General features: G+C 44.2%; 1 protein-coding gene across 1 annotated transcript in view; it reads right to left on the reverse strand.

The window, feature by feature from the left end:
* BLNK (B cell linker) overlaps window positions 1-19,787 on the reverse strand; it is a 73,707-nt gene that overhangs the window by 13,945 nt on the left and 39,975 nt on the right. The window contains exons 5-11 of the mRNA XM_081104369.1: window positions 18,592-18,748; window positions 14,309-14,469; window positions 11,614-11,695; window positions 10,383-10,454; window positions 1,965-2,037; window positions 1,146-1,173; window positions 293-335 (exon numbers count right to left, since the gene is read on the reverse strand). Of these exons, the coding sequence (XP_080960495.1) occupies window positions 293-335; window positions 1,146-1,173; window positions 1,965-2,037; window positions 10,383-10,454; window positions 11,614-11,695; window positions 14,309-14,469; window positions 18,592-18,748 (616 nt within the window). The remainder of the gene's footprint in view (window positions 1-292; window positions 336-1,145; window positions 1,174-1,964; window positions 2,038-10,382; window positions 10,455-11,613; window positions 11,696-14,308; window positions 14,470-18,591; window positions 18,749-19,787) is intronic.

The following is a 19,787-nucleotide window of genomic DNA, read 5'->3' on the forward strand; positions in this document are numbered from 1 at the left end:
GAGTCCAAGGTTCGATTCCAGTCAAGGGCATGTGCCTTGGTTGCGGGCACATCCCCAGTGTGGGGTGTGCAGGAGGCAGCTGATCGATGTTTCTAACTCTCTATCCCTCTCACTTCCTCTCTGTAAAAAATCAATAAAATATATTTTAAAAAAAAAGAAAAAAGAAAATTGAGTTGCATAGTTACAGTTACCTTAAAAATAATGACAGAATTTAGAAAGACATTTATATAGAAATCCTCAATTAAAAAGAGTTTTAGGGCCACACTCCTCCTTTAAAATAAGATAGATTTACCTTCACAAACACTTGAGGCATTCTGTTGAGAGGCAAGAGGAGTCTATTAAAAAAAAAAAAGGCAAAGATATTCAATACAGTTGAAGGTGGAAATAAAAGTCAAAGCAATATTATTGAAACAAGTATTTGAGGAGAACATTTCTCTGATGCAAAGCCATTCTTTCAGTCATAAAAACAACAATTAGAATGCACAGTCTCCAGTCTAAGCTTTGCATTAAGTGACAGCTCACTGGAGGTGTCTCATGGGAGGAGCAACGTGGTCTTGGTGTTGGGCCTTCCCTGCTCTGTCAGTGGGGTTGATGGACAGCAGGACCCCCAGCAGCTGCCGGGCAGTAGCGCTTGTGCAGTGGGAATCCAGCATATGGCTTTGTCTCAGGACTCACTGTCTCAGGGTTTGGTGGCTGATTATAAATGTCAGGCTACAGAATAGATACCAGGTCAAGGTGGGCTTCCTTGAGTAGTGGACTGCTCCAGGTTCCCTTTGTTCTGGCCGGAATTTGAATTTAGTCAGGCCTGCGTGTGCCTGCTACGCAATTGCCAGGTCCCAGCCAGAGGGCTGGAAATGGACACAGGGGAACCCCAAGGGGAAGACAGATGTTAGGGGAGGCCGACCCTGGCGGCTGATCTGCCAGGGCTACTCAGTAAAGCTGCCGGGGTCAATGAGGATGAACTCCCAGGCAGCATCTTCCCAGGCTCACTGAGGATTCCGAGTTTTTCTAGGATTGCCCAGACAACACCTTCAGGGCTAAGATTTCTGTGTTCACCTTTGCTGGGAGCATTGTCAACTTTAAATAAGTGGATACGAATAAATACTGGGAAATAGGAAGTGTGTTTAACTGCAACAGTAACTTACCGTCTTCAGTGTTGTAGCTGGCTTTTTCCTGGGGGATTTAAAAAATAAAGATTGGCTTTGTTGCAACATGAAAAGATAAAGTAGAACTATCTGCTTATCATTTTCTTCTCAGATTTAAATTAGAGCAATGAAAGTGGTACGAGTGTGTAGGAAGGTCTCCTGGAAGGGCGGAGAGGGAGGAAGCAGGATTCAGTAGTGCCACGCCCTCCCCCCAACCCCCCACCTAGGGTCCACTGGCAGATGGCAAAGGGGTTAATTTGGGATAAACAGGAGCACCAGTAGCCAGGGAGTCGGCATAACTGAGCTCCTATTCCAGTTCTGTTACTAATTACGCTGTGACTCAGGCCTCTCTGTCAGCTGTGAGGCCACTGTCGGCTGTGAAGCAAGTTGGAGATTTAGTTTCTTCATCTGTAAAATGAGGACCAGACTCAGTGTTTTCAATGTGCACACAGAGTCCTCCCCTCCACCAACAGCACCCCAGGCTACTGCTTGGGGATGGAGACTGGAGATATGAGGGTGGCCATGCAGGTGAGGTCGCAGCTGGCACCTCCTCATGCCAGCTTCCGCCTGCTTCTAGGTGTCTGTTCTTTACTAAACTTCTGCCCAGGGTTTCATTCCGAACAGAGAAATCCAAGACCAACCCAAGTTTGATCATCACTGTGGTTTGTGGTCCTGCAGGTGTGCTCTTCTGGACGGAAACAGTGGAAAAGCACCCTCCACCCCGATTCCCTTTGTGGCTCCATGCAGGCCCTGCTCACAGCAGTGGTGGCAACATCCACCCCCGTCTCACAGAGCTGCTTGTCTGTGGCAGGTACTCACCCAGCCCTGGGCAGTGGGGACGGCACAGCCGGTAACGAAGACGACTTAGTGTCCCAGGCCCCGCTGCTCCGACCTGCACAAACATGTACAAACAGGTCAGTCTCAAGTTCTGAATCTGGGGCTGATGGTCATAGGGAGGCTGGCCTTAGGGCAGGCTCAGAAGTACACATATTTATTGTTTTCAGTAAAGCATGTATTGAAGCTATTGGGGAAAACCTTTTAGGCCAGTGGTTCTCAACCTGTGGGTCGCGACCCCTTTGGGGGTCGAACGACCCTTTCACAGGGGTCGCCTGAGACCATCAGAAAACACATATATAATTACATATTTTTTTGTGATTAATCACTATGCTTTAGTTATGTTCAATTTGTAACAATGAACATACATCCTGCATATCAGATATTTACATTATGATTTATAACAGTAGCAAAATTACAGTTATGAAGTAGCAACGAAAATAATTTTATGGTTGGGGGTCACCACAACATGAGGAACCATATTAAAGGGTCGCGGCATTAGGAAGGTTGAGAACCACTGTTTTAGGCAAAGGTGATGAGACATTTTAATAAATATCCACTTATTGGCTCAGAACTAGGATGTAAATTAGGGACTTGGTCATAGATACAGAGAACAGATTGATGGTTGCCAAAGGGAAGGGGTTTGGGGGAATGGGTGAAAAGAGTGAAGGGATTGAAAGGTGCAAATCGGTAGTGAAAAAATAGTCATGGGGATGTAAAGTACAGCCTAGAGAATGTAGTCAATAATATTAACATTTCTAAGTAACTCCTCTTTTCCCCCATGGGACAAACCCAGAGTCCCTGATTCTGTGGGCTCAGTGAGAGCCACACAAGGAGTCCTATGGGAGGGAGCCAGGAGCTCACACTTGCAATACATGCACACCAGAGGTGCCTAGAGATGAGGCACAGACCTGCCACTCCTGATACACACTGGTGGATATCGCTCATTCATAATCACACAAGCACTGACACCTGCACCTAACTTCACATTCTTAGATACTCATTCATTCACCTGACTTCTCAGGGCTTTTGCTCATTGCACAAACAGACAAATTGAGACAAGTTAAGCTACTGTCCTGATCTAATTTCTGAGGTCACAGAAGGGACCCAAAGGGCCTTGTCCACTGCACCCCATTTCCCCCTGCCCAATCCTAAAGATAGAAGCCAGACAATCACTATGATGGAAAACGACGAGACAGGCAGCGCTTCACCACTGGGGCAGAGAGCAGGCCTGGAGGCGGAGAGGCCAGAAGCTAAGCCAGCTCCCCTCAGCATATCCCGGGGCCTCCTCTTAGGCCCATGCTCGCCTGCCTGCACATTACTGCTCAGTGAGACAAAGCCTATTTATTGAATTAAATTGAACTGGAAAAATATTTTATTAAGAACCTACATTTATAAGTCCAGAATTCCTATTGGACTTAAAGAGGATACTCTGTAAATGTAGGTTGGACTTACCCTTAGTCTATGTTATTTTGGTTTGCGAGAAAAAGCACACATAAGTAAACACTGAAGTAATAATCAATTACCAAGAATTCCTGAGGACCTGGTGTGCAGGAAGCATGTGAAGGCTCTATGTTAGGGGCTGGGGAAGAGGGAAGAAGTAACGCTAGGCCGCTGCCCTCTCAGAATTTACAACAGGAGAAAACGTGTACCTCATGCCACCTCATCTGATAGGACCACCTATTCTAAACACAGAAAAGAAAAGGCCTCAAAAAGTATTAAAAATAGAGATCTTTATGTTTATTCTCATGCACTTGACCAGAGACCTTCAGGCTTTCCCACAGAATCCACCTGCTCTTTCTCCACACACAATTCTTTTTTTTTTCTCAATTATAGTTTACATTCCATATTATTCTGTATTAGTTTCAGATGCACAGCACAGTGGCTACACAGTCACACACTCTAAGAGTAGTCCCTCCCCTGCCCCAAGCACCAGTGACCCCATACAGAGCCTGGAAGATATTATTGTCCATATTCCCCATGCTGCAATCCGCATCTCCGTGACCGCTCTGCAACAGCCAACGTGTACCTCCCAGTGCCGTCTTCTACACACCATTCTTATGTAGGGCCCATTTCCATAACGCTTAGCAGCACAGAGTGGGTGGTGTTGATTTCATGAGCTGCCTCCCGACTCCCTATAAAGGAATGCCCCCTCCCAGGAGATTCCTACTTACATGTCACCTGACCTAGATGTGATTTTCAAAAAGAGACTACATCTGGAATTTGTAACATTGCGCGTGACAATAAACTGAAATATCATCTGAGTATGTAGTATGAGTCCCACTATGTTTCCTTAGCTACTGTATCAAATTGATAGTGTTCTTCAAATTCTTCATAGCTGACATTGACCTTAAAATACATTTGGTTAGGCCATGGCAGAGCAGCTCCGTTGGTTGGAGCATAGTCCCAATACACCAAGGTTTTGGGTTCAATCCTCGGTCAGGGCACATATAAGAATCAACCAATGAATGCAGATAAGGAAACAACAAATAGATCTCTTTCTCTCTAAAAATCAACCAATCAATAAAAATACACTTGGCTACGCATAGATTTTAATGAAGATTTCGGGGAAGAGGAACAAAAACCTTGCCTGAAAAATAAGGAAGTGTAAAGAAGGTCTAAGTCAGAATTTCCTCCCAGGGGTTCTCCTTAACTACCAAGAGCCCATGCGGCCTGGGTTCATTATCATTGTCACATCTGCTGCCTGGCTTTTCTACACAGCTTCCCTCTTCATATCTCCAAACAGCCTGCCAACAGCTTCCTTCCCCTTCCCTCCTTATAAATAACCTCTGCGATCAGATGGGAGGGCAGGCCCATTCTCCTCTGGTGGTGCGGAGGACAGACTGGTGGAGACCTATGGTCTTGCATCAGGAAGACAAGGTTCTAGTTATTTCTCTGCCAGAAAACTGGCTGGGTGACCTCTTACAAGTCACTGTCCCAGTTTCCCCTCTGTGAAACAGGGACACCACCACCTACCTTACCTAACTCAGAGTTACTGTGGTAAGATAATAGGACAACTTTTTAAAAAGTATATATTTTTATTTGATTTTTAGAGAGAGAGGAAGGGAGAAGGGGGGAGAGAAACATCAATAATGAGAATCATTGATCGGTTGCCTGCTGCACGCCCCCTACTAGGGATTGAGCCCACAATCCCGGGCATATACCCTTGACCAGAATCGAACCCAGGACCCTTCATTCCACAGGCTGACACACTACCCACTGAGCAAAACCAGCTAGGAGGATAATCAGACAACTTTAAACATGTAAAGAATTAGCCAAATATAAAGTAACATTGTTGGAAAGGGATTAAAAATATTTGAGGTTTAAAAACATTATGTTAAGTAAAAAGAGCCAGATGGAAAAGACTACATATTTTATAGCTCCATCTACATGAAAAGTCCAGAAAAGACTAATCTATAGCAACAGAAAGCAGACTGGTGGTTGCTCAGGACTGGGGGTGGGAACAGCATTGGCTATGAACGGGCATAAGGGATCTTTTAGCTTTGAGGTGGGCACGAAACTTTCTAAAACTGGATTGCAGTTATGGTTACAAAACTCTGTAAATGCAATGATTTACAAAACTCATTGGATTGTATGTGAAAAATAAGTGAAAAATTTTAAGTCATAAAGAAACTCAGTAAGTATGATTATTGCTCTTTCTGTGTTACCACCTTGTTATCCACCACCACAGTACCTGAGCACCGTACCAGGTACTGTAAATGTGCCTACTCTAAGCCTCACTTAATATCCAGTGGAGCAAACCGAGTCTCAGAAAGGCTACCAGGCAGGGCTGGGGTTGAACACCAGGCCATTTGAGTTTAAAGCCCAGGCAGCACGTTCCTTTCCAGCCCGTGCCTCATAATGCTACTCGGGGGCATGATTTGGTGTGTGGAATCACTCGCGGCTTCTCCCGCCATTGGGGACAGATTAGTGAAACAGAGGTCTGTTTAAAAATAAAAATAATTAATAACAAAGAAACAGAGGTCTGCTTTTGTGGATGCTCATGGAGGATGGAGCATGACTCTTCTATTTAAGGGCCCGTGATCCTTTCTGCTGTGCTGGGCCTGAAGTCAGACCCAGGGCCACGAAGGGATAGGACAACCTGGTACCCTCCGCACGGCCAGTAGCTCCCCTTCCCCAGTCCTGACAAGCAAAGTCTTCAAATGTTGCCAAGTGTCCATGGGGGAGGTGAGGGGAGGGAGGGGCAAAATCACTCTCAGTTAAGAACCAAGTTCTTGGTCGGAATACTCTAAGAATTTGGGAATGTGCTGGAAGGAGACATGTCCAAAAGCATAATGACAAAAGTGGAAAATAAGTTTTGTTTTAATTGTGTTGAGGAAAATATTATGTCAATAATGATACAACATCGCAGGCTTTGGACAAGCTGGTACTTACCACAGTTTCTCAACTAAGAAAGTAATGTACCCTTAGTTTTTCCTCATACTACATATGTTTTATGCATCATTCTCTTTTTAGTTTTACATATGACATCGGTAAGTTTCCATAATTCTTTTCTTTTTAGATTTTTAAAAAATTGAATTGATTAGGGTGACATTGGTTAATAAAATTATATATGTTTCAGGGGTACAATTCTATAATATCATCTGATTTTCCCTAATTCTTAATGATTCCAATTTTGGCATTCTAAGCCCTTGGGATTTAACTGCCTTTTAGCTGTTACAGAAACCACATTATCATTAGGGGCTTGCACACCAGCTGGAGCCGCCCTTACTACTCTCAGGCGCTGCATGGACTCTTGCAAAATAAAGAGATTTAACTGAACAACTTCAGGACAATTTTGGCGATAGGTAACATTTAGCTTACATATTAGCAGGGAATTGTAAATTCCAAAACTCCTCCTGTTTGAGGAAATAAGAACATAGACTGCTTTTTAATGCTATTTACTTAGAGAGGAAGTTCAGAAATACAAGCCCTGTTTACCCTCTTCTGACAAAAATTACAAATCAGTCAGGTTGCAGCACCTTCTTCTAAATGCTCATTTAGAGATAAATCACCGTGGGTGTGAGCCTTTCAATTTGTTTAGAGCAGTGGTTCTTAACTGGGAGTGATTTTGCACCCCCTACCCCCTAAACACACACACACACACACACACACACACACACACACACACACACTTGGCAACGTCTGAAGACTTCTTTGTTTGTCAGGACTGGGGAAGGGGAGCTACTGGCATCTAGTGGGCAGAGGCCAGGGATGCTGCTAAATATCCCACAATATACGGACAGCCCCAAGAGCAAAGAATTATCCAGCCCCAAATGCCCATACTACTGAGGCTGAGAAACCCTGATTTGGAGGAAAACTTTATATGAAGAGGAAGATACACAATTGTTTCCTGAGATATGTACAGGATGCTCTGCCAAGACTGTTCATGGATTTAGGCAGGTTAAACTAGGGGATGTGAATAATAACAGTGAGAAGTAACACATTTTAGGAATCATTTTAGGAATGAGATTCATATGTCTTTACCCATTTAATTCTCACAATACCTCTAGGTGTGAGTGGCATTGTCTCCTCCATTTTTCAGAGGACACTGAAAACCAGCAAGGTTACTTAGCTTGTGTGAAGTCTGGTATATTGTAAGGGTCCGAGCCAGGACCCGAGCCTCTGGCTTTGGAGTGTGTGGTCAGTCCTGCTCAGGGCTTCTCAGTCTGGAACACACAGGGGAGGGAGAGCCTGCCACTGCACCTAACTCACTATGTAACCCCCAGCAAGCACCTTCATAGCCATCAAAGAGCCAAAAGCAACATTAACCAGAGGCTGCAACATGGTGTGGTACTTGGACAGAAACACCAAGCTGAACCCTTAGCGCTTTCATGATGTTTATCGGGGCACTGTCGGAAACTTTGAAAGGATAACAGAGGGTAGTTATTCAAAGACACACGCAAGTAGTCTATTCATTCGAATGATCTCGCTTCCTCCTTCTCCTGTACTTTCTCCTGTCTGTATCCAACAATCATATAATCAAGACGTTATTTTCTTGTTCAGGTTTAGTTTCTTCATCTGATGCCTCTAGTATTAAAATACACCTATACCAGATTAATAGAAAATGAACGAGGAAGTCCAATGGGCTAATGCCCTCATGATGGTGCCATGTGGTTCTTTAAATACTATCGCCAGTGTTGGGGACTCAGCCACTCTCACCACCAACTGACCCATCCACAGTTCAGCACCTACTCTGAGCCAGTTGTGTCTAGGCCCTGGAAACACAGCTGTGAGCAAGACATGACACTGATGTTTTTATAGGAGGGGGGGGGGGCGGAGAGGGAGAGAGAAAACGAACTCAGGAGGGATCAGGAGATAAAGGGGGAGTGTAGAGAACTAGAGGAGTGCACACCAAGGGGGATCTAGCCCAAAGTGGGGTCAAGAAAGGCCTCCTGAGCAAGTGACATTGAAGTCAATGTATTTAAGGAGCTTTCAATGTAGTTAGGGAGATTAGACTAAGACACAAAGTAATTAGAGGACAGGTATGGGGCCAGTGTAAGTGGGATGAGAGGGCAAAGGAAAGCTCTCTCAGGGCTACAGAAACCATAGGAGGCTTCCTGGAGGGGAGACCTCAGGCTGGGCCTTGAAGGATAGTTAGAATTTGATGTCATAAAGGTGAGAACACAAAGACCAAAAGGTAGGACCCATGAAATACAGAATGATTGGAGTATTGGGTGTGTTTTAGGAAGAAAAAGTCCTTGTTTGGTAAGAGCATTTTAAGATGCAAACACCACAGATGATTAAACTGTTCTTCCAAAGGAGGGTGCAGGCCTTCATTTATCTATTTCAATAAAAGATTTTCTGTTCCAGTCATAGCAGCCCTTCTCCTCAGTTATGAGTCAGGAGTATCCATTTCAGCTGGGATCAAAGCAGTCATCACCGATTAGGATGATATTGACATCTGATCCTAGGAGTTCAATGAGCTGGACAAGATGGCCCTGACTGTTACTCCCGAAATATAAAGAGCCCGTGACTTTCGAGGGAGAGGAGAAATAAGACAAGAACTTGTGAAGAGGTTGAACAATTGCACAAGAAATGAATCTAGGAAAAGGTTAAAAAACAAACTCTTCTTTCATGTTTTCTCAAGGATCATGGTCCAGGAAGCAGAGCTCCATCTGCCAATCTCTTGTGTTCAGCCTTTAGCTCTGGAGGGGAGGAGCGGGGGAGAGAGAAAGAGAGAGGGAGAGAGAGAGAGAGAGAGAGAGAGAGAGAGAGAGAGAGAGAGAGAGAGAGGAGAATGAGGGGAGAGGGAGAAGGAGGGAGGACTAGAGAAGAGGCTCCTGAACCTCTCTGTGCTGTAATAGGGTGGATATGTATGTACCACTCAGCTTCGTGGGCTTCAGTTTGGGGGCTGCCAAACCCTACGAGAACCACTGGGAGTTCATGGTTCAGGTAGTGGTTACACGGTAAAAACCAACTTTGTAATGGAATAAAACTGGCAACATTGAGGCATTCAGAAGCTTAGTCTAGTGACCAAGAAGAGAGCCTAGAGCAAGGGTGTGGCTAGTGACACTCACAGGCAGAAGGTGTGAGGTGATTAAGTAAAGGAAGCCTGGACTAGGGTGGTAACAACTAAAATAGTAGAAAATTTCCAGGAAAAATAACCAGCAGCCTTTGGAAAGAACACAGGCATGCCGAGACACGCAGGCTGGAGGCCGACAGGCAAAGAGCAGTGGGGATGCCCAAAGGGTGATGGGTGCAGTGGGAGGTAGTGGGAATGTCAAGGTGTTCAGAAGGGAAAGCAGGTCAGCATTGGACACCAGAGCTATTGCCAGAGACAAGAGAAATAAAACCAGAAGAATTAATGAACCCTAAAGAAAACACATACCATTTCTTTTGTATGTTGCAGGATTTATTTGGGTGGAGATGTTTAATGTAAAAAATAATACCCTTACTGAGCACCTACAGTGGGTTGAAAGTTTCACACTCACAATTTCAGAATTCTCCTGCCTCAGTGCACTAACCCCATTTACAGGCCCAAAGTGGTACATCTGGTAACTGGGATTCCAACCCAGATCTGTCTGGCTCAAAACCACGCTCTTAACCACCACCATATTCTGAAAGAAGAGCAAGGGCTGAGGACTGAATGAGGCAGACATCCTCAGTCAGGGACAGAAGAAGAAACCAACCAAGTGCCCATAGGGTAGGATGAAAACTAGGGCTTGTCTAGTAGAGGTCCAGGTACATCAGAGGGAGCAGGGAGGGCCCCTTCAACATGGGTGCCACCAGACAGTACATGAGGATGAGGGCTTCTGCTATCATTTATTTAAATATACAAGTGATTATTTCTTAATATTTGATCTCAGTTGTTTATCTTATTTGCAATAGATTAAAAACCAACCCCCCAAATGTCATCATTCCATTATTTTAAAAAAACAGCACATCACACATATACTTTACCTGAAGCCATCACTGGAGGAGGGGCTGGCTTCAAGGAGTTACTTGGCTTGGTTGATCTATTCACCATGGGAGCTTAAACACACAAATATGCACAGAATGATTATAGATACAGTCCACTGAAGGGGATTCACACTTATGGGAAAATGCATTGTGGAAATGATGGGTCAGACTGGAGAGTTTGGAGGGAATAGGAAACATACTCAGTAAACCTATGAGCCATTAAAAAGCCTCCTCAGAAAACAACAACAACACACTGTTAGAATGAATATATTAATGATTAAAGGAACAATGAAATATTTTATTATAGGAATTTTGTTAACATGAATACTGGCTTGGAATTCCCTTTGCCAAACTGGAGGTGTAGGAGATGAATACTTTTTTTTTTTATAAATTAGAAGTGTATTGAACCTAATAGTGAAGGGGCCAAATTAGCAGCCCTACCCTCCCTGCCACAGCAACCCATACCATTTCTTTTGTATTTTCAAGATTTGTTTGGGTGGAGATGTGTAATATGTGTTTATTTTCATGGTGATGGGTGGCCAGGAACTCACGTGGGTCTTCAAGCCGTTGGTGATGTGTAGGGAATGCAGGAGAGGGTTGCGACATAGTGGCGGTGTGAAAGCTGAGCACTGCTACTCTAGAGTTTATTAGCTGAATAATGTTCCTTGAAGAGAGATCCCTCACACAGGAGTATATTCCTCATAGTGACTATATCCAGAGTAAGCAGGCGCTGTTCCCCGGAGGGTACGCGGCACTGGCTTTTCAACATAATTTGTTTGTAATTGCATTTGTTATTTTCTGAAGCATTTAGAAACAAAATGTTCCTGAAATAGCACTAAATTTAAAGACTCAGGATACAGAGCATATTTTGCTCTTTCATATTTTTCAGGCCTCTGCAGAAATTGTGCCTGGTGCAATATCTGTAAGGCCGGCATGGTGGCTTGTGACTTTGTATTAGGTTTTGTGAGATATCCATTCCAGTTGAGGACAGCTAACGATAAGCACCTAGGTGCTTTCATAATTTAAGATGGGAAGAGGATGGAAGAAGAAGGGAAAGACTATGAAATTCAGAGATGGCTCACTCAGCCTGTCAAAGCAAGCAATGCTGTGGACACAGACGAGAGGCCTGAGCACCATCACTTCTGAGCCCCTCAGTGCTTGCTACCAAATAGTCTCATACACCCCCACCAACTGGTAGAAAGTTCAGGTGCTTAAGACTACAAACGCTTGCCTTTTTCAGGCGGGAGTGAACCGCTTTCTGTGGGATGAATATAGTTTTCATCTTCATCTTCTACAGGGACCACATAATCAGCCTAAAAGAAATGCAGAAGTGAATGAGAAGAATGCTGTACATTCATAGGCTACTGTATGGGAAGAAGTGATTTAAAAATATCTTTACTGAGATATAATTTATATACCATAAAATTTCCCTATGTAAAGTGCATAATTTAGTGGGGTTTTTTTCTTCTTCTTTTTTTAAATTTAGTGGTTTTTAGTATAGTTGCAGAGTATGAAACCATCACTGTAATCTAATTTTAAAACATTTTCATCACTCCAAAAAGGAATGCTATGCCCATTAGTCACTACCCATCTCCCCACTTCCCATGACCTAGTCAACCAATAATCCACTTTCTGTCTTTAATATTTGCCCATTCTGGACATTGCATGTAAATGAAATCATACAACATGTAGTCTTTTGTGACTTCTTTCACTTAGCATAATATTTTCAAGGTTCAACCATATATAGGATATATCATTGCTTCATTCCATTTTATGGCCAAATAACATTCCATTGTATGAATATACCATGGTTTGTTTATTCATTCATCAGGTGATGGACATTTGAGTTGTTTTCACTTTTTGACTATTATGAATAATGTTGCTATGAACATTCATGTACAAGTTTTTATGTAGGTGTACATTTCACTTGGGAATATGCCTAGAATTCCTGGGTCATGTTGTAGCTCTATGTTTAACTGTTTGAGGAGTTGCCAAACTCTTTCCCACTAGCAATTTCTCCACATGCTCATCAAGACTTGTTGTCTGTCTTTTTTATTATAATTATCATCATGGATGTGAAGTGGTATTAGCTATGGTTTTGATATGCATTTCCCTGATAGTTAATGATATTGAACATCTCAATTCCTTTGACCATTTTGAATTGGGTTGTGTGTCTTTTTATTACTGTGTTGTAAGAGCTCTTTAAATGTTCTAAAAATAAGTCTCTTATCAGATATATAATTTTAAAAAATGTTCTCCCATTCTATAAGTTGTCTTTTTCCTTTCTTGGTGGTATCATTTGCAGCACAAAAGTTTTAAATTTTGAAGCTCATTTAATCTATTTTTTTTTTTGTTTCTTGTGCTTTTGGTGTTGTGTCTAAGAAATCATTGCCTAATCCAAGGTCATACCTGTTTTCTTGTAAAAGTTTTATAGTTTTAGCTCTTGCATTTAGGTCTAAGGTCCATTTTTAGTTAATTTTTTTATATAGTATGAGAGTTCCACTTTTATTCATTTGCATGTATCTGCACAGTCATTCTAGCATGGTTTTTTTAAAAAAATGATCCTTTCCCCATTGAATTGTCTTGGCACCTGTGTTAATAATCAATTGATCGTAAATATAGGATATCAAAAAATGTATATACACACTTTGAATACAGGCAGTGTTTATTAAAATACATTTCATTTTAAAAATTGAGCTATCAGCTGTTAAATTGTGTATACATTTTTTGGGGCACCCTGTATAGGGAAGGAGTGATTTTAAAAAATATATATTTTATTGATTTTTTACAGAGAGGAAAGGAGAGGGATAGAGAGTTAGAAACATCGATGAGAGAGAAACATCGATCAGCTGCTTCCTGCGCACTCCCTACTGGGTATGTGCCTGCAACCAAGGTACGTGCCCTTGACCGGAATCGAACCCAGGATCCTTGAGTCTGCAGGCCAATGCTCTATCCACTGAGCCAAACTGGTTAGGGTGGGAAGGAGTGATTTTTATATTGATATGAATCTAATGAGGTAATCAGATCTCAAAAGTCATTTTACAACCTGCCTTGGTGGGTAGCCAAGATAAGTACCGAGAGAAAAATAAACTAAACCTTTATTGAGCACTTGTTGCCAAGTGTTCATCTGAGTACTTTATATGTGTTGTGTCATTTAATCGTTATAACAACTTAATAAAGCAGATACTACTATCAGCTCTCCCTGCCCACTAGGGGTTTCCTTTATACATTCCACCCCTCTGCATCTTAGAGGAGGACTATGGAGGAGCAGAGAGAAAAGGTGGAGGAATGAAAGCTAGGTGGGGTGGGGCAGGGCAGAGAGGCAAAGGAGAATAAAGGCAGGAAACGATCTTACAGAGGAAAGAGAAGATCTCAGGAAACCAGGGGAAGAGAAAGAGGATAATAAGAGGGGCATGGAACCAGTATTGATATTGTACCATATGCCTTCAGGGATTGAAAATGCAGCTCTAGCCAGTTTGGCTCAGTGGATAGAGCGTCGGCCTGCAGACTGAAAGGTCCCGGGTTCGATTCTGGTCAAGGGCACATGCCTGTGGTTGTGGGCTCGATCCCCAGTGAGGGACGTGCAGGTGGCAGCCTATCAATGATTCTCTCTCATCATTGATGTTTCTATCTCTCCCTCCCTCTCCCTTCCTCTCTGAAAGCATAAAAATATATTTTAAAAAAAGAAATGCTTACAATAGGTCATATATGCCATTTTTAGAGAAAGAAAACCACACCCTTTCAGCATAACACTGGAGAGTTAGAGGGTGGCAGTGAAGGCACTAAGTGGCTAGTGCTGGCCAGAGAGCAGGGATGGAAGGAGGAAGACATGCCCGGTCCAGACTGTCCTGATGCCTCCCTCCCATCCCACACCATATCCTGCCTTCCACTAGGTCTGGGAAGCCATCAGATGGGATTTACTTTACCTCATCCTCAAGATCCTTGGGTTTGGGTGGGACTTGAGGTTTCTGCAGAGACATCGAGGTAGGCATAGTGGAGGCCAGCCTCGCCTTAGCTGAAGGCCAGCTGGGTTTACTGGGAAGGGTCTTGTTCAAGGGTGGAGACTGCCTCTGGCTTGATCGGTTGTCTTGAAAGGAACAACAAAGCATGAAATGAAAGGGGCTCTGTGTCATTCCCTGGAAGGAAGCCACTGAGCTCTAGAAAGTATAGAACCTCCAGCACCTAAGTAGCCACAAATGAATCAGGGCATTCCTTAAAAGAGTGAAATGACATGTTAGGTAAAAAGTTTCAACTGCCCATTGACTTACATTATAAAAAGTAGAAGAAGGTCCTCATAAAAAACATCCGCCCAGGGGAGAGAGAGAGAACCATGGGCTCAAGAGAGCTGAGAGCCCAGGACCTGCCCACCAGGGGGCATGATGCCCTCAGCAGCATGAGGGTCTAAGAGGGGTGCTCCCTCATGGTTTCACACGCTCCATGAACCTTAAGGGCAGAAATTCTCACTCCCACTTACACACAAGAACCACATGAGAGCTTTAAAAAATGCCAAGGCCCAGGACCCACCCCAGACATAACTGATCCTACTCTACATGTTTGACCTTCTGGAGTAGGATCTAGCATTATAGATTTTTAAAGGTGCCCCAGGTTATTCTAAGGTGTATTTAGGGTGGCAACTGCTCATCTGGAACCTACATGTCCCCCCCTCCCCTCAATGATTTCTCTCAAATCATGGAGAACTCATGAGTTCCCCCGTCCAGGACTGTCCTCACGCAGGTATCAGGGAAGCAGTGTAAGCTCTGAAGCCAAATGGCCCTGAGTTTGGTCCCCTGCTCTGCTGCTGACTAGCTGCACTCCTCTGGGCTAGTAGTTATTCAATTTCTCTGGGACTCACATTCCTCATTTAAAAAAAAAAAATCTTTATTGTTGAGATTATTACAGATGTCCCTCTTCCCCCCCCCCCCCATTGTCTCCTTCCACCCAGTTCCCGCCCCATCCCAGGCCTTCACCACCCTATTGTATGTGTCCATAGATAATGCATATCTGTATATAAGATATTTGTTTAATTTCTTCCCACCCGCAACCACCTACCCTCTGAGAATCGTCAGTCTGTTTCATTTCCATGCCTCTGATTCGATTTTATTTACCAGTTTATTCTGTTCATTAATTTCTTGTTCATTTATTTTGATTCAATTGTTGATAGGTATGTATTAGTTGACATTTTGTTGTTCATATTTTTTATCTTTTTCTTTTTCTTCTTTAAGAATACCCTTCAACATTTCATATAATACCGGTTTGGTGGTGATGAACCCCTTTAGCTTTTTCTTATCTGTGAAGCTCTTTATCTGACCTTCAATTCTAAAGGATAGCTTTGCTGTGTAGAGTCATCTTGTTTGTAGATCCTTGCTATTCATCACTTTAAATATTCCCTGCAAGGATCTCATAGTTTCTGTTGAGAAATCAGCTGACAGGCCTATGGGCATTCCCTTGTAGGTAACTAACTGCTTTTCTTTTGCTGCTTTTAAGATTCTCTTTTTGTCTTTAGCCCTTGGCATTTTAATTATGATGTGTCTTGGTGTGGGCCTCTTTGGGTTCCTCTTGTTTAGGACTCTCTGTGCTTCCTGGACTTGTAAGTCAATTTCTTTCACCAGGTAGGGGAAGTTTTCTGTCATTATTTCTGTCAAATAGGTTTTCAGTATCTTGTTCTCTATCTTCTTCTGGCACCCCCCCCTATAATGAAATGTTGGTACGCTTGAAGTTGTCCCAGAGGCTCCTTACACTATCTTCATATTTTTGGATTCTTTTTTCTTTTTGCTCTTCTGGGTTGGGTGTTTTTTGCTTCCTCATATTTCAAATCATTGATTTAATTCTCAGAATCCTCTACTCTACTGTTGAATCCCTGTATATTATTCTTTTTTTCAGTCAGTGTATGCTTAATTTCTGACAGGTCCTTTTCCATTTTTTTAAAGGTTTCTAGAAAATTCTTGAGTAACCTTATAACTGTGGTTTTGAACTCTATATCCAGTAGTTTGCTTCTTCCATTTCTTTCATTTGTGACATGTTTTTTGTCTCTCCATTTTTGTCTGTTTCCCTGCGTTTGTTTCTATGTATTGGGTAGAGCTGCTAGGTCTCCTTGAGTTGGTAGAGTGGCCTTCTGTAGTAGGTATTCTATAGGGCCCAGTGGCTCAGCCTCCCTAGTCACCTGAGCTGGGCACTCTAGGTGCACCCCTTTGAGGGCTGTGAACACAGTCTAATTGTAGTTGAGACTTGATTGCTGTTGGTGTCACTGGGAGGAATTGACCTCCAGACCAATTTGCTGTGAGAACCAGCTGTGACTACAGTAGGAGAGCTGCTGTGCCGGAGACACCCCTATGGAGCAGGACTTGCTTAAGTGGGACTTTGGTGCTCACTGAGTCTGCCCCTTGAGTGTGTCGCTTATGGATGTGTAGTTGTAATCTGGTATGGCCTGACATTGACCAGTGGGTACACTGGCTCTTGGGTGTCCAGGGAGGTGTAAAGTTAGCCACTGCCTGGGGCCACACAGCAGGAGCTACAGAGATATCTGAAGATTCCTTCTCTTTGTATCAGGTTTGGAAGTGCCCAGATGAGGCCCAGCTGTGAAGCAAGGCACGCTGGTGCTGGTGCCAGGTCTTGGGCCTTTTATTGATAGGTTTAGGGCTCCCTGACCCAGCTGCAGCTTGTTTGAGAGCAAGGTCAGGTCATTTATATGCAAAAGCCATTGCACACAGCTTGGATGGGGTTGTAAATTGGATGAGGTGGGGTTTTAGGGAATCACCAGGGCGGAGCAAACAGAAATGGCTGCCAGCATAAGAACAATGATCCCTGCGAGCACCTTCGTCTGGAAGAAAGCTCCCCCAAATTTCTGCCCCAATGCCAGACAATCCAGTTCCTCCTCGTATGTGTCTGTGTCCCCCAAAGCCTCACCCTGGTGCTGGAGCTCAGAGGAAGCAGGACCTTGTAAGTTCAGTTGTGCCTTTTAAGAGGAACAGCTGGGTATCCAGCAGCCTCTGTGTCAATGAGCCCCAATCCCCACTGGTTTTTACAGCCTATAGGGACTTCTTTTCCCAGCTCTGGGACCCTGGGTTGGGGGTCTGGTGTGTGGCTGGGATCCCTTGCTCCTCCGGGCAGCCTCCGCCGAGATGATCTCCCTCCTGATTAAAAAAGCAGCGCACATGGGTGCCGGATCAGCCCGTTCCATGCCTCCGCACCTCCTACCAGTCTCAGTATGCTTTCTTTTTTACTTCTCCAGTTGTAGGACTTCCACTCAGACAACTTTCCAGTGGTTCTAGATGATGATTGTTTTGTATTTTAGTTGTAATTATGATGTGGTTGTGGGAGGCGGCGAGTACAGACGTTTACCTATGCCACCATCTCCCTTTCTCACATTCCTCATTTTTAAAATGAGGATCATCATATCCACCTCAGAGAAAAATTGTTTGATTTGTCATCTCTTCTGCCTGCCTCAGAAAACCATGTGGGAGCCCAGTCAGTGTGGCTCAGTGTTTGAGTGTCAACCTGTGAACCAGGAGGTCATGGTTCGATTCCCAGTCAGGGCACATGTCTGGGTTGCAGGCTTAATCCCCAATGTGGGACATGCAGGAGGCAGCCTATCAATGACTGTCTCTCATTATTGATGTTTCTCTCTCTCTCTCTCCCTCTCCCTTCCTCTCTTGAAATCAATAAAAAAAAATATTTTTTAAAAAGCCACATTCAGGCCTGGAGGCCAGACCTGAGCTGTGCCCATTTAACCTATGAGGCTAATTCCAGGCTTAGAGCTCCTCACCCCCACCCCCAGTTAAAAGTCTGCGGTCTAGACCCAGTGTGCACAGCCAGCCAGTGTGGGGGTGGGAGTGGAAGGAGTGGCCGTAGCAGACACTGGAATCCTTGATGGCCATCCCTGTTCTGTATAGACCTCTCAAGAGAAATGTGGAACTTTGTGCACAGGAAGCCTGAAGAGAAGTAGGGACTAATCTCGGGGTTGATTTCTCAGACTGTTGTGAGTTGGGAGCAACCATCAGGGTGTTTTCATTGATCCTTTGTCTGTTTCCAATATTCCTGATTTAGGAAGGATAGTTTCCCCCATCAAATGGGCAGGTTTGCCAGCTGGGGCTCCATTACCTGAGTGACCAGATGACCCAGCTGGAGGTGGTGGGAATGGGAGGTTTCCCCCCCAACCCTGGCCTGTCCCCACCTCCCCGCTAAACACCCAGGGTCTGGGGGGCCGCCTCACCTACGTACTCGCCCCTGGTGAAGGGCAGGGCTGGGTGAACTGTCCTCGTCTCCTGCTCGACGGGCGGTGGCTCGTAACTGTCATCCCCAGCCTCCTCAGCGGGCAGCACGTACATCTCGGAGTCGGAGTGCTCGTCGGGGTTTTCATAGTCGCTGTCCTGCAAGTGCAGACACTGTGCTCAGGGCCCAGCTGTGTCTGGTCGTCAGGACAGCCCTGATCTGGAGGGACAAGCTGCTCCCCCAGTGTCAGGATGAGGAAGCAAGGCCTGGACGGGCTGGCTCAGATGGGGTGGGAGCGGGGGTGGGGAGTGGGGGCGGGAAACCAGGTGGGCCATTTAACCCGCAGCGTGGCTGACCATGGGAGAGAAAATATATGTTAAGAAGACAGAAAAATAGAATAACCGTGGGTTTTATTATTATGAAGGCTGACAGTTGAGAGAAAAATAAGTTTAATAAGGATAGGGGAAGGGTACACACAGGAAAACATAAATACCTTTGAGAAGGAGACGTTAAAAGAAAAAAATATATACATTTTAAAAACAGAGCTGGTAAGCTAGAGGGGCTGGGCTTCACACAGACTCAGAGTCCACTCTCTATTCTTTTACTAAATATAAATTATATTTAAGTTAAGATTGAAAAATACATTGACATGTTTGTCCTAAAGTTCAAGCAGTTGGGAAGGATGTAATGAAGCCTCCTTTCCAGCCACTCAGTTCCTCTCCCCAGAGGCAAACAGAACCACTAGCTTCTCATGCATTTTGTCCAGAGCTAGCTTATGTGTATAGCACGCATGTGTATGTTTGTGTGGAAGAAATATTTGGTTCAGGAGTTAAGAGGCCCTCCAACCTCTGTGTCCACTGCCCTCTCCCCACTGCTGCCGGCAAGGCATGATCCACACATGATTTTCCAGTGAGTGGGTGATGCATCTACCCTTTGGCCCGTTTCATTTACTTGCAGTTGTAAACACTGATGCAGGGGTAGTGTTTCCTTCATTGCTGTGTCCTCAGGGCCTGTAACAGGGCTGGCACATGATAGGAGCTCAGTATGTTTGGGATGAATGAATTAATAAATACATGAGTGAGGCCTATGCTTTCTTCCTCAGTCTGTAGGGAGATGGGGAGAGGAGAGGAATAGGGTGAAGAGTGGGATAAGAAATGAGAAAGGAGGCTGAAAAGAAGGTGTGGTTGTTCTTGTCCT

The sequence above is a fragment of the Myotis nattereri genome, assembly GCF_964212035.1.
Source record: "Myotis nattereri genome assembly, chromosome: 13".
Taxonomy (NCBI): domain Eukaryota; kingdom Metazoa; phylum Chordata; class Mammalia; order Chiroptera; family Vespertilionidae; genus Myotis; species Myotis nattereri.